The following is a 14,060-nucleotide window of genomic DNA, read 5'->3' as shown; positions in this document are numbered from 1 at the left end:
CGCAGCAGTTGCTGGAGAGAATGGGAGACAGGGAGGGGGAGTGCGGCATCAAACTGGGACAAGTGGCCAACCGACCCAGATGAAGAGAGGGAGGGAGCACCCAGCCGGCCAAAGACCAAGAGCCGCAAGACATCAAGAATCACCTTCAGTGGGAGGCGGCGGTGCTGAGGAGGCCTGGAGACCGAGTCAAGTGTCCACTTGCCTGGATGACCCATTCAGACCTGTGCACGGTGGGGTGAAGGCGGCGGGGCCCTGAAGCGGGAGAGATGTCCACCTGAGTGCCGGCACATTGTGAGGAGACGACCTGTTATCGAGAGAGAGAGAGCGGGGGGGGGGCAGCCTCTGGGCCGGTCACAGGGAGCTGAGCGGGTGAGGGGGGGCTGAGGGGAGAGCTGTCTGGGGCTGAGGGAAGAGGACGGCCGGGTTGAGGGGAGAGCTGTGCGGGGCTGAGGGAAGTGGTGCCGAGCGGCCGGGCTGAGTGAGGGGAAAGCCGCGGGGACCGGGGCCGAGTGGCCGGACTGAGTGAGGAGGGGAGAGCTGAGCGGGGCCGGGTTGAGGGGCTAAGCCGCGGGGCCAAGCCGGGCGCGCTGCTCCGCCGATGGTTCGAGAAGCGGAGGCCGGCGCGAGCTCCCGGGTCGCCATGGCAGCGGAGGGTAACGGCACCGAGTGCGAATGCGCCATCTGCTGGAACGCCTATGACAACGCGTTCCGCACGCCCAAGATCCTGGAGTGTGAGCACACCTTCTGCCTGGAGTGCCTGGCCCGCATGAGCCTGGCCTCCGTGCCCGACATGGAGCCCGGCATGTGCTGCCCGCTGTGCCGCCGCCTCACCCCGCTGGGCGCCGGGCAACTGGTGACGGGCCTGCGCACCAACGCCGACATCCTGGGCCGCATGCGGCTGCAGCCGCTCCACGTCTACCTGGACCACGGCCGCCTCTTCTACAAGGGGCCCGGCAAGGCCAGCTTCCTGCTGCGGCGGCCCACCGTCTACACCCTGAGCCTGGAGGTGGAGCGGGAGGGCGGCCTCCCCCTGCGAACCCAGGCGGCTCCGGCGCTGGAAGAGCGGTTGCCTCAGAACACGCTGTGGAAATGCTGCCAGAGCCCCCCCTGCAGAACCGTCACCTACATCATGATCGCCACCTTTGGAATCACCATCATTCTAGTCATCTCACTCTTCTGGACTAAGAAAATACTGTGGGATTTGGGCTGAAAGAAACATCTTGCATTCATTTAGCACCCTTCACGTCCTCGGGACATCCTAGAGCCTCTTACAGCCAATCAAGTACTTTCTTTCTCCGAGTGTAGTGGCTGTTGTAATGTAGGAAACGCAGCAGCCAATTTGCTCACAGCAAGCTTCTCCAAGCAGCAGTGTGACAAATGACCAGATAGCCTGTTCTAATGATGTTGGTTGAGGGATGAGTATTGGCCAGTATGCAGGGGAGAACACCTCCTGCGTTTCTTCTGATAATGCTGTGGGATATTTTATACCCACCTGAGAGGACAGACTGGGGCTCAGTTTAACGATAAGACAGCACCACTGAAAGCTCAGCACTCCCTCATTACTGCACTGGAGTGTCAGCCTAGTTTTGTGTTAAGTCTCTGGAGTCTGACTTGAATCTATAACCTCCTGCCTCAGATACTAGTGCACTCCCAACTGAGACAAGGCTGAGCCCTGAGGAGCAGGAGCAGGAGCAGCGTCCGAGTGAGAAACTCTGTTCAGCAGTGACTTCATGACAGGTGGAGAATGTCACCTTCTGTTGGGAGCACAGGTCAAAGGCCTTGGCCTTAATTATGCCTTGAAATCTGTTCTCCAGCTCACAGGAAGGGTCACTCGTCCTCTGTTTTTATAAAGGAGGTCCATATCATACCCATTTCACATACAATCCTGGGGCCCAGTGTCATAGTAAAGCTGCTCTTGCAGTCTCTTTGGGTCTGACAAGTTCTGACTGTAGCATCACACGGATGTAGGAAAACACTTTACAACACCTTTAGCAAATGATTTATTACTTTTGTCCTCATGCAGTGAAAATGCCTCAGTGCCCCACTGATCTCATTGATCAAAATAGACACGTGTGGTCAGGTACTGGTTTGATCAGGGCCAAGAGTCACAATGGCATCATATCACGATTGCAATAAACTGCATGGGAGTGAGGAACAGTGTGTGCTCAGTATATAACAGGATATCCTCCCATCCAGGTGAGGGTCTGGTCCACTAACTGCTATCCAGGTGAGGGTCTGGTATACTAACTTCCAGTCAGGTAAGGGTCTGGTACACAAAGGGGAGGCAGTGGTGTAGTGGTATTGTCAATGCACAAATAATCCTGAGACCCAGGGTAATGCCCTATGGACTCAGGTTCAAATCCCACCATGGCAGATGGTGAAATTGGAATTCAATAAAAATCTGGAATTATAAGTCTAACGATGACCATGAAACAATTGTTGATTGTTGTTAAAACCCATCTAGTTCACTAATGTCCTTTAGAGAAGGAAATCTGCCGTCCTTACCTGGTCTGGCCTACATGTGACCCAAGGCGCACAGCAATGTGGTTGACTCTTAAATGCCCTCTGAAATGGCGGAACAAGCCACTCAGTTCAAGGGCAATTAGGATGGGCAACCCAGCCAGCAACATTTGCCATTTAAGAGACTCAAGATCCTTATACTGTTTGTAGTATGAGTCAGAGAAACAGACACTAAACAGGGTATCCAAATAATTTCTGTAAAAGACAATCTCTCATCATTGAACTCCCCGAGCTTTAGCACATTCATAGAGAATTATGTTGGAAAACACATACCTTCTCTTCAGCCTTTGGTTGTCAAGGAGCTACTGACTTCGATTCCCACGGAGGTACCGCCATCAGCCTTTGGTTTCTAAGGAGATACTGCCATCAGACTTTGGTTGTCAAGAAGCTACTGACTTTGGTTTCCAGGGAGATACTGCCATCAGCCTTTGGTTTCTAGGGTGATACCACCATCAGCCTTTGGTTGCCAAGGAGATACTGCAATCAGCCTTTGCCTTCTAAGGAGATACTGCCAACAGACTTTGGTTCCCAGGGAGATACCACCATCAGCCTTTGGTTGCCAGGGAGATACTGCAATCAGCCTTTGATTTCTAGGGCGATATTGCCAACAGACTTTGGTTCCATGGGGAATACTGCCAACAAACTTTGGTTTCTCGGGAGATACCACCATCAGCCTTTGCTTCCCAGGGAGATACCACCATCAGCCTTTGCTTCCCAGGGAGATACCACCATCAGACTTTGGTTCCCAGGGAGATAGCACCTTCAGACTTTGGTTGCCAGGGAGATACCACGATCAGCCTTTGGTTGCCAGGGAGATACCACATCAGTCTTTACACCAAGGTCACCATACCGCATCTAAAAATCAGGAACTCCAACTCTGGGCAAATTGGTTTTGCTACCTTTTCGTCGGAGCCCAGATTGTTATTAATTCATGGAAAGCTTCAACATCATTTTCAAGATCATCATTAAAGAAAGAAAGATTTGTTTTGATAAAGTGCCTTCAATGGTCTAAGGACATTCCAAAGTATTTTCTGGCCAACAAAGTACTTTTACTTGTAGGAAATGTAGCAGCCTAATTTGCACACAACAAGATCCCAAAAATGGCAATGTGATAATGACCATAAAATTTATTTTGGTGGTGTTGAGGGCTATTGGACTGGATTTTTCTGGGACATTGGGTAACATTAGGTGACAAATGTCTTTCCTTAGTTAACATCTGGTACCATTGAGTGAGATGACCAAATTGGCACTTGTGTAGATAAAAATCCAACTAATGCCAGGACTTCACTCAGAGAGCAGGAGATCAGTAGGTTTGTGTGTTTCAGATACTGGATGAATCGGAATCAAGACCAGTCATAACGTTAATGAAAGAAATTAGGGATCCTCAAGAATGAGGGTCATGTATGGTAATATTGTGTGACGTGACTGCTTGGAGCTTAGTCTAATATTTATTTCCAGTTTACAGCTGAAACAATGTATAATTTTGGGAGTCAAGATAACCTTTTCACTATATATAATATATAGACAGATATGTTTCTGTATATATATGTATTTCTGTGTGTGTGTTATGGCAGAAAAATCAATCTGCTTCACTAATGTTCTCTAGGGAAGGAAGTCTGCCACTCATCCAATCTGGCCTACATATGACTCTAGATTCACAGCAATGTGGTTGACTCTTAACTGCCTTTTGTAATGGCCTAACAAACCACTGAATTCAAGGGAAATTAGCACTGGGCAACAAATGCTGGCCTTGCCAGCGATACTCACATCCCATGAAAGGAATTTTTTAAAAAGCTTTGATTTAATTCTTGGGATGTTAGCATTGCTGGCCAGACCAGTATTTATTGCACATTCCTAACCGCCCTTCAGAAGGTGGTGGCAAGTCACCTTCGTGAACCATTGCGGTTCATTATGGTGCTGCATTTAGTTTCGGGAACCGCACCTCAGGAACGATGTTTTCCCCGGGATGGTGTACAGCACAAATTCACCAGAATGATACCTGCTTTAAAGGGTTAACTAAAGGAACGAGTTGAATAGACTTGAATTTAAGAGGTTGAGGGGTGATGTAATCAAGGTGTTTAAAATGATTAAATTATTTGATGGGGAGACACCGAGAAACAGTTACCTCTGGTGGGGATCCAGACTGAAGGGGCATAATATTGAAATTAGAGTTAGGTCACTTAGGAGTGAAGTCAGGAAGCACTTTTTCCACACAAAATATAGTGGCAAGCTGGAATTTTTTTTCCCAAAAGGTGGGACAATTAAAACTTTATGGTTTGAGATTGATAGGTTTTTGTTAGGCACAAATATCAAAGCATGTGCAGCAACTGTGGAAGAATGGGGTTGAGATAGGAACATTATCTACTAAATGTTGAAACAGATTTGAGGGGCTGAATGGCCGAGCTGCTCCTGTTCCTATGTTTCTTTATCATTAGGAGCTGACTTCAGGAAGGACCACTTCCATGTGTGTTTAGATGTATGTGTTAAAACATGTCCTAGTCATGCAAAACCTTGTAGAGGCCCCCCTGTGATCTCCAAAGAAGCCTGTGTACTGTGGTTCCTCTAGGTTGCCTCCTAAGGAAGGATCCAATTGGTGTTTGAATCACGCAATGGGCTTGTTTCTGACTGTTTGATGATCAGCAAGGGAACTGGTGGTTCTTTCAATTGGAGTTTGCCTTGTCACCTAATTTACTGAACTCCAGATGATAACAGACGGGTCCCATCATTTATTTTAGTGATGGAAGATTCAGCCATGGGAAGGAGAGATCAGCAGTGGTCCTGGACTACCGCATAAACCCAATTGACAACACAGAGCTTGTGAGTTTCACAAATTCACACCTCATAAACATTGTCAGTGTCAGCAAGGTAACTTCTGAGTGAGGTTTATAGGATTAAACACCAGCTTGCTGAAGTAGAATGGGTGAGTTACTCCAAGCAAGATACATTAAAATCAATTTGTCTTGTAAATTGAAATGTGCAAGATTTGAGGAGTGTAGCCACACAGCTGGTATTTGCAGGGTGCAGAGTTGGCAAGAATAATTCAATGTTAGAGGAGCGGGTGCAGGACATTATAAACTGAACATTCTTGGGCACATGGATTATATCCAGACACACACAAAACATATCCAGAGACATGATACATACCCCGACATACAGGGAACAAACCCCAACATACAGGAAACATATCCAGAGATGCATGGAACGTACCGGTACACAAGGAACTTACCCAATTACCCACTGAGAGTGGTTTAGGGATTACCACCAAGACAGTTCCTGCTTGTACAATGCTGTTTGATCAGGCCCTCTCTTTTTTTCTAATTATTTCCTATACAGTGCACATGTGCTGGGAAAGGACTGTAATATTGTTTATTTTAAATCTCTGTAAAACTTGATATGTTCATTAAAAATATTGAAAATGACTCATTTTGGTGTTGGTAGATGAACAAATGCAATATGCAAAATCATTAGTTTGAAAGGTGAGGCAAAGAGACATTTTTCTCTAGGACCAATATGTACCGTAAGGCCAGCCCACTAAGGTGGTCCCGATTTCACAAAAAATGGTAAATTTGAAAGAGATCCCTAAGTATCATGGAGAGTTAGTATAATTTAAACAGTTCTTTTTTGAGGAGCGCAGAAGCACCTTGATGTGCATGTTTTCAAATATTTGAAGGTGATAGGGCAGGTCGATAAGGCTGTTAAGAAAGCATATTTGATTCATAGCTTTGTAAATAAGAGTGTTGCATACAAAAACAAGGAAGTCATATCAAATGATTACTGGATGGGCCTCTGCTGGAGCATTGTTTACAATTCTGGGCAGGAAACTTCAGAAAGGATGTCATGGCCTTAAAAAAGGATGAGAAAAAGGCAGCTTTGTGGAAATATTGAAGAAGCTGGACCTGTCTTTGGAACAGAAATTTAATGGGAAACCTAATATACATAGAAACATAGCAGGAGTAGGCCATTCGGCCCTGCTAGCATGCTCTGCCATTCATTACGATCATGGCAGATCATCAAATTCAACACCCTGATCCTGCCTTCCCCCCATATCTTTTGATCCATTGATCCCTTTAGCCCCAAGAGCTACATCTAAATACTCCTTGAAATCACACGTTTGGCCTCAACTACTTTCTGTGGTAGTGAATATCACAGATTCACCACCCTCTGGGTGAAGAAATTTATCTTCACGTCAGTCCTAAAAGGTTTACCCCTTATCCTCAAATTATAACTCCTAGTTCTGGACTCCCCCACCATCGGGAACATTCTTTCTGAATCTACCCTGTCTAATCCTGTTAGAATTTTATAAGTTTCTCTGAGATCCCTTCTCACTCTTCTAAACTCCAATGAATATAATCCTAATCAAATTAGTCCTTCCTCATATGACAATCCTGCCATCCCAGGAATCAGCCTGGTAAACTTTTGCTGCTCTCTCTATAGCAAGAACATCCTTCCTCAGCTGAAGGATACCAAAACTGCACACAATACTGATGTTCAAAACTATGAGGGGTTTAATAGAGCAAGTAGGGGAAATTTGTTTCCTCTGGCAAGTGGATCGATAAACATAGGTCATAGATTTTTATTTTAAGTTGGCAAAAGAACTAGAGGGGAAATGAGAAGAAATTTCTTCAGTAAGGACTGTTAAGATCTGGAATGCACCACCTGCAAGCATGATAGAAGAAAATTCCCCAGTAACTTCAAAAGGAAAATGGATATTTACTTGAAGACAACTAATTTTCAGGATATGGGGGAAAAGCAGGGTTGTGGAACTATATCAGTAGCACCATCTGAGACAGCCCAGGCATGTTGTGCCAAGGGGCCTCCTTTGAACTGTAAATTTATCTGACAATCACTGAATGTTCAAGGTTAGTCGTGTTTTTTTTTCAATAGGGGAGGCAGTGGTATTGTTGCTGAACTAGTAATCCAGAGATTCTGGGTGATGCTCTCGGGTTCGAAATTGGTGATGGTGAAATTTGAATTCAATAGAAATCTGGAATTGGAAGTCTAATGATAACCATGAAACTATTGCTGATTGTTCTGGTTCATTATGCCTTTTAGAAAATCTGTCGTTCTTACCTGGTCTGGCCTATATGTAACTCCAGACCCACAGCAATGTGATTGATTCTTAAATGCCCTCAGCGATGGGCAATAAATGTTGGCCCAGTCAGCGATGCCCACAGCCCATGAACACATATTTTAAAACATGAACGAATAAAAGCAAAATTCATTCTTTGGATAAGGGTATCACTGGCAAGGTTGGAATTTATTGAGATAGCAATATTGGGCCTCTTCTTAAACAACACTGGCTGTACCAGCACCACATGGACCAGCAGCTAACCACCACTGTCTCACGGGCAATAAGTGCTTGATTGCTGATGCAGATACAATGGGCAAAAGGGCCTCTTTTGTACAACTCATCCATACAGAGCCATTAACTTCCCAATTCAATCCCTCACTCTGCTGGTAATGGGAAGGGAAATCCGGTGAGCACCTCCCACTGATAGCTGTGATTCTCATTGGAAAGTTTGTGGGGCACTGGGAAGGACAGAATTGAGCTGCTGATAGTGCAATAACACACTCGCAGTTATATTCTTGGCCAAGTTTCCAGGACTTGATCAGTGCTATAAAACTGGATGACTAATAAATGCTGGCCGAGCCAGTGACACCCACATCCCATAAATGAATAAAAGAAAAACAGTTTCAGTGTGGTGAAGGTATTGCCATAGTGCTGTGAGGGAGTTCTAGGATTTTGACTCAGCAATGAAGAAGATATAGTTCCAAGTCAGGATGGTGTGTGCCTTGGAGGGGAACTTAAAGGTGCTGGAGTTCCCTGTTGCCCTTGTCCTTCTAAGTGGCAGAGATCGGAGGGTGGTGTCAAAGGATATTTCACAATGCATGGGTGGTAGAGGGAGCGAATAATACAATCTCCACCCATCCCTAAAATATTGGTCCCTTCTAGGTACTGAATAACATGAATACTGATCAAGTCCTGGAAACTTGGCCAAGAATATAACTGCGAGTGTGTTATTGCACGATCGGCAGCTCAATTCTGTCCTTCCCAGTGCCCAACAAACTTTCCAATGAGAATCACAGCTATCAGTGGGAGGTGCTCACCAGATTTCCCTTCCCGTTACCAGCAGAGTGAGGGATCAAACTGCGAAATTAATGGCTCTGTATGGATGAGTTGTAGGGTACAATTTAATTGAGGGGTTTAGGTAGTTTAGATGCAATAAAGTCCCACCATTCATGTCTTAAGCCAATTGTGAATTTGCTCATCTGTGCAAAACATTATGTACATCATTTTGCAGATTGAGGGTCCAATATTTGCTTATCCATGAGAGAATAAAAACGTGGTAGAAAAATTGTCATAAAATAGAAAAAGTGCCCAGATATTTACAAAAATATGGTATGGAAGGTTTGCATGATATAATTCCTGGACTAGAAGATGCACACTGCATCATGTTGCTTACTGGAATGTTTGCATGTGGGTGTTTATTGCTGTTGATTTTATTTGTGTCTACTACACAGTATCTGTGCAATCTTTAAGTGACCATTATTAAAAATGTGAATCTGAACCAAGCAGTAAACAACAATAAGTTACAATATTAGATAGGCTCAAGGGCAATTAGGGATGCACAATAAATGTTGGCCCGGCCAGCGATGCTGTTTGTTGGATTTTCCAGAGGCAGCAAGGTGGCACAGTGATTAGCACTGCTGCCTCACAGCACCAAGGATCTGGGTTTGACTCCCAGCTTGGGTCACTGTCTGCGTGAGTTTCCCGCGGGTGCTCCAGTTTCCTCCCACAGTCCGAAAGATGTGCTGGTTTGGTGCATTGGCCATGCTAAGTTCTCCCTCAGTGTACCTGAACAGGCGCCGGAGTGTGGTGACTCGGGAATTTTCACAGTAACTTCATTGCATTGTTAATGTAAGCCTACTTGTGACAAATAAATAAAACTTTTAACCCCCACGAGCAATGGGACATCACCGTACACAAAATAAGGGATACATAACCCAGAAATACAAAATGGAATCGAAGGAATGACTGGATTGTTGAAAGTTGTACATATATAAAATTACATTGGCTTCCAGTTTACAATACCTGACCTCTTGTCTCACTTAGTTGATGTTAATTAGCATGTCCCATCAGTGGTATTGATGTTACCTCAGCCTGCACAGGAACTCCTAAACTCCAAACAATTCTCCTCCTTTACTTCTCAAATGTTAGCTCCTGTTCTCACTTCATATGATGTAAAGTCAAAGAATAAAGGTCAGAACGTACCATTTTAAAATGAGGATTAAATTGCACTCTGCCTTAATTATCCCTCCAGGTTACTTGATACTTGATTTGCCCAAGACTTGTGCATAGCTCATCAAAATGCAGTGTCACAGAGGGTTAACCAGTAAGTCTGCATATAGAGTTCATATTTAACCTGTGACTAGCAGAACAACAAAACTTACTGTATGTTTAACAAAACAGGCTATGCCTACACTTGTGTCTCTTTTAAAACTCTAGTCCAGTGGCTGATTTGAAGAAATAGCAATCAGAACTGCTTCATATTTGTTACAAATACCCAGGAGTGAGTTACATGCAGGAATCTAAATTAAGGAATTAGATAGTTTTTAATGCAGAATAAGGAATATCTGAAACTGAATTATATACTGGAATTTAATCCAGGGGTTCAAATGCTTGGCAACAACTTGTACTTATATAATGCCTTTAAATAACACATTTCACCATCTTCACAAAACAAATTTTGAGCCACATAAAGATATTCAAAGGAAGATGGCCAAAAGCTTGGTCAAAGAGATGGGTTTTAAGGAATGTCTTGAGAGAAAGGAAGAGAAGATGTTGAGGGACTGAATTGGTGACACAGCCAACAATGGAACAGCAATTAAAATTAAGAATGCTCAAGAGGCCAGAATCTCCGAGGGTTGTTCTGATTAGGGACAGATTAGAGATAGGGAGGAACGACGCCTTCTCCAACAAGACAAGGATGAGAATTTCAGAACAGAGGCATTGCTCAATCAGGAAGCAATGTAGGTCAGAGTGCACAGGGGGTGATGGGTGAACAGGACTTGATGTGAGTTAGGTCATGGGAACAGAGTTTTGGATGACATCAAGTTTACAGAGGATAGAATGTGGGAATTGAAGTAGTTAAATCGAGAGGTGAGAAAGATATGAGTGAGGGTTACAGCAGATGAGCCAAGGTAGGGGCACAATCAGACTCAGAGGTGAAAATAGGTGATCTAATGATGGTGCAGATGGTCAGAAGCTCTTCTGATGGTCAAGATACGACAACTGTCTAGTTTAGCTTCAGGATTGCCAATGAGAGGGATCGAGTTGGTGGCTAGGGGACAGAGTTTTGATGGGGACTGAAGACAATGGCTTTGGTCTCCCCAGTACATAAATGGAGGAAATTTCTGCTCATCCAGCACTACATATCATAGTCTGACATTCAGAGGCACTGGAAGGGCTGGGGGAGGGCAGTGGTGGTGAAGTACAACTGAGTTTGTAAGCGTACATGCGAATGAAACCTAATGCTGTCTTTTCAAATAACATTGCCCATTATTATTATTTATTAGTGTCACAAGTAGGCTTACATCAACACTGCAATGAAGTTACTTTGAAAATCCTCTACTGGCCACACTCCAGTACCTGTTCGGGTACACAGAGGTAGAATTTAGCATGGCAAATGCACCTAACCAGCACATCTTTCGGACTGTGGGAGGAAACAGGAACACCTAGGGGAAACCCACACAGACACAAGGAGAACGTGCAGACAGATAGTGACCCAAACCGGGAATCAAACCCAGGTCCCTGGTGCTGTGAGGCAGCAGTGCTAACCACTGTGCCGCTTAGGGTTAGTGTGTAGTTGTGAAATAGGAGGAAGCCAAGGAAAAATCCCTGGGGAACACAAGAGGCAATGGTACAGGAGCAGAAAGAGAAACTATCATAGGTGATTTTCTGGCTATGATTGGCTACATATGAATAGAAGGTGAATGCAGTTCCACTCAGCTGGACGAGTGGAGAACAACATTGTGATCAACTGTATCAAAGGATGTACAGGTTGAAAGGTTCAGGAGGGATGGTTTAACTTTGTCATAGAATGGTTTTGTGTTTTTGAGAAAAGCCTTTTCAGTTCCTTCCTGTCACATTGTGTCCTTCATATCTGAGGGTAGCTACAATATGGAGCCTGGCAAAGAGGTAAGCCCCTTTGCCAGTATGAGGATGGAACCTGTGCTGTTGCTGTTATTTTGCATCATACTCTAGTCATCCAGCTAATTGAGTTAACCACCCCCGGAAACAGATGGAGGGATTCAAATATGGATATCTGGGAGATTGGTGTGGATTTGCTTGGCAATATCATGTTCAAGGATTTTGGAGTGGAAAGAGAGGTTGGAGATGGGTGGTGGGGGATGGTTTACAAGGAAGCTGGGAGTCATGGGTTGGCCTGTTTGAGAAGTGGGGTAATGACAGTTGACTTGAAGGACAGAGGGACTGAATCTGAAGAGAACCATTAAAAATATCAGCTTGATGTACTCCCTACCTATAGAATAATACCCTGCAGTGAGTTACAGGTTGGAATCTAATTGAGAGGTTTAAATAGTTTATAAATAGAATAGATGCACAGTGAGTTACAGACCGATATCTATGTGTAATATGCTGCTATGACTTACTGAATGAGAATTACTCAGTCTGATACTGAAACTACAGAAACACTTATTTATTAAAATATTTATTACAAAAGCTTCAGAGTCTAAGCCTCTGTATGGCTTATACAGTACTGCACATGCACAAACAAATTCCGGGGTCATCACTGAAACAGCTGGGCTCAGTGTTACACTGAGCTACATAAAGCTGAATGAGGGTTTGCAAAGTGCTGCTGGGCCCAGCTAACCTTTGACCTTGACTGTAGATGTGCCAGATTTGAATCAGTGCTTCTGCTGATGTTGTTTCTTTGAAGTTGCCAGTGGGAATGAGAAGGCAGCGAAGAACACAAATCTTCTCCAGGATTTGTTTTTGCAAGCAGAGAAGATCTTGTTCAATGTCTGCTCCATATCAGGGTTACGCTGCTCCTGTGAAGCAGTGATGTGGAGATGCTGGCGTTGGACTGGGGTAAACACAGTGAGAAGTCTCACAACACCAGGTTAAAGTCCAACAGGTTTATTTGGTAGCAAAGGCCACAAGCTTTCGGAGCGCTGCTCCTTCGTCAGGTGAGGCTGACGAAGGAGCAGCGACCGCTCCGAAAGCTAGTGGCTTTTGTTACGACAACTTACTGTGTGAAGCAGAGCCAGGTCAATTTAAACAAACTGTTAACAATCAGCTTGGTTTTTATGAGGAGTTGGGAAGGTCCAAAACCTAAACAGTTCTTAATAATCCTGTCAATCACTGAGACAAACAAAAAATATATGGTGATCAACTCAGCCTCCAGGTGACTATGGTAACTCGTGTTCGACGTGAGTGTTTGGAATTGTTGAACTGGTGGCCAGCTGCCAGTAGTTTGCTGGTGTAATTACCAGATGGCATCTTTCTCTCTAGCTACAGGTTAGCGGTGCCCTGTAGTCAGTGCTCTGTTCCATTCGGTTTACTCAGATGTCCAGAGTTTGAAGGTCCTGTCATACGAACACGTAGCAATCAACTGCCCATTCGGAGAGATGTCCAACCCCATCACCTTGCCCTCATGTCCGGCCATTGTTTTGAGAGGTGACCACCCAGGGTGTGTCCAAATCTTTGCTGTGTTGTCATAGGCACCAGTCAGCAGGTAATGTCCATCTGTGGCTGTGGGGAGAACATAAATCGCCTGTCTGTTACACAGTGGTAGGTTTGGAGACTAATAACATACCACTTCAGAGACGGAAGTAAAATAAAAATGGTATCAAGAAACTGGTCAGGTTATCATTTACTTAGCTGTGGTACAAACCACGGAACAAACACCTCATTGTCCTTGTTGCCCGTGTTGGTGGTGAGGAGTTTTATGTCAAATTTGGAGCAGACACTATGGGCCCGATTTTACCATTTAGAGACTAAGTGCCGGGTGCGGGCGTCAAATAGATCCAAGCCCGGAGGCCGCCCTCCAGCGTGCCCATACGCTTCTTTCCGGCGCCGGTCCAGTGGGCGGGGCTTAGCGCCGCCGGAATGATAGGAGCTCCGAACTGCGCATGCGCAGTTTGGAAAAAAATCGGACAGAATGCGCCCGAGCGCGAAAAAAAAAAGCAGACAGCGGAGAGAGTCTCTCTGCCTATTCATCCTCTGGTCGGGGCGGGGGGGGGGGGGGGGGGCTGGTGTGACATCTCATCCTCTGGTCGGGGGGGTTCCGCTGCCTCCTGGCACCATCACTGGTACACTACCAGCCACAGATTACTCTTCCCTGCAGGTGCGAGAGAGATGGCTGTGGCTGGTAGTGTACCAGTGATGGTGCGAGGAGGGATCGGCCGCAGACATGCAGCGGAATCCCCCCGACCAGAGGATGAGACATCACACCTCCTCCCCTCCCATCCCCCCAGAGGATGCCGGGGTGCCGAGGATGCCGGAGTGGTTAGAGGGG

At 45.4% G+C, this 14,060-nt stretch overlaps 2 protein-coding genes across 5 annotated transcripts in view; one reads left to right on the top strand and one right to left on the bottom strand.

The window, feature by feature from the left end:
• The first annotated feature begins 640 nt into the window (after nucleotides 1-640).
• Nucleotides 641-5,926, top strand: rnf224 (ring finger protein 224). Its single transcript, XM_078226681.1, has one exon. It carries the CDS (start codon nucleotides 641-643, stop codon nucleotides 1,208-1,210), a length of 570 nt encoding a protein of 189 aa, XP_078082807.1. The 3' UTR covers nucleotides 1,211-5,926.
• Nucleotides 5,927-12,213: 6,287 nt separating this feature from the next.
• prpf4 (pre-mRNA splicing tri-snRNP complex factor PRPF4) overlaps nucleotides 12,214-14,060 on the bottom strand; it is a 53,676-nt gene continuing 51,829 nt past the window's right edge. Inside the window, exons 14-15 of one of the 4 annotated variants that reach the window (XR_013499355.1) lie at nucleotides 12,774-13,294; nucleotides 12,214-12,703 (exon numbers count right to left, since the gene is read on the bottom strand). Coding sequence is in view for 1 of the 4 variants with exons in the window: in XM_078226680.1 (XP_078082806.1) it covers nucleotides 13,101-13,294 (194 nt within the window). In the remaining 3 variants the exon portion in view is untranslated. Of the gene's footprint in view, nucleotides 13,295-14,060 lie in introns of all 4 variants that reach the window. The other 3 variants (XR_013499354.1, XR_013499356.1, XM_078226680.1) reach the window with 3 other exon arrangements.

This window comes from Mustelus asterias, chromosome 13 (genome assembly GCF_964213995.1).
Source record: "Mustelus asterias chromosome 13, sMusAst1.hap1.1, whole genome shotgun sequence".
NCBI lineage: Eukaryota > Metazoa > Chordata > Chondrichthyes > Carcharhiniformes > Triakidae > Mustelus > Mustelus asterias.
The sequence above is the reverse complement of the archived record's forward strand: the minus strand, read 5'-3'. Positions and strand labels throughout refer to the sequence as shown.

What these genes read in the sequence shown, in the direction of transcription:
- rnf224 (XM_078226681.1), top strand. Translation starts at nt 641, where the DNA reads ATGGCAGCGGAGGGTAACGGCACCGAGTGCGAATGCGCCATCTGCTGG.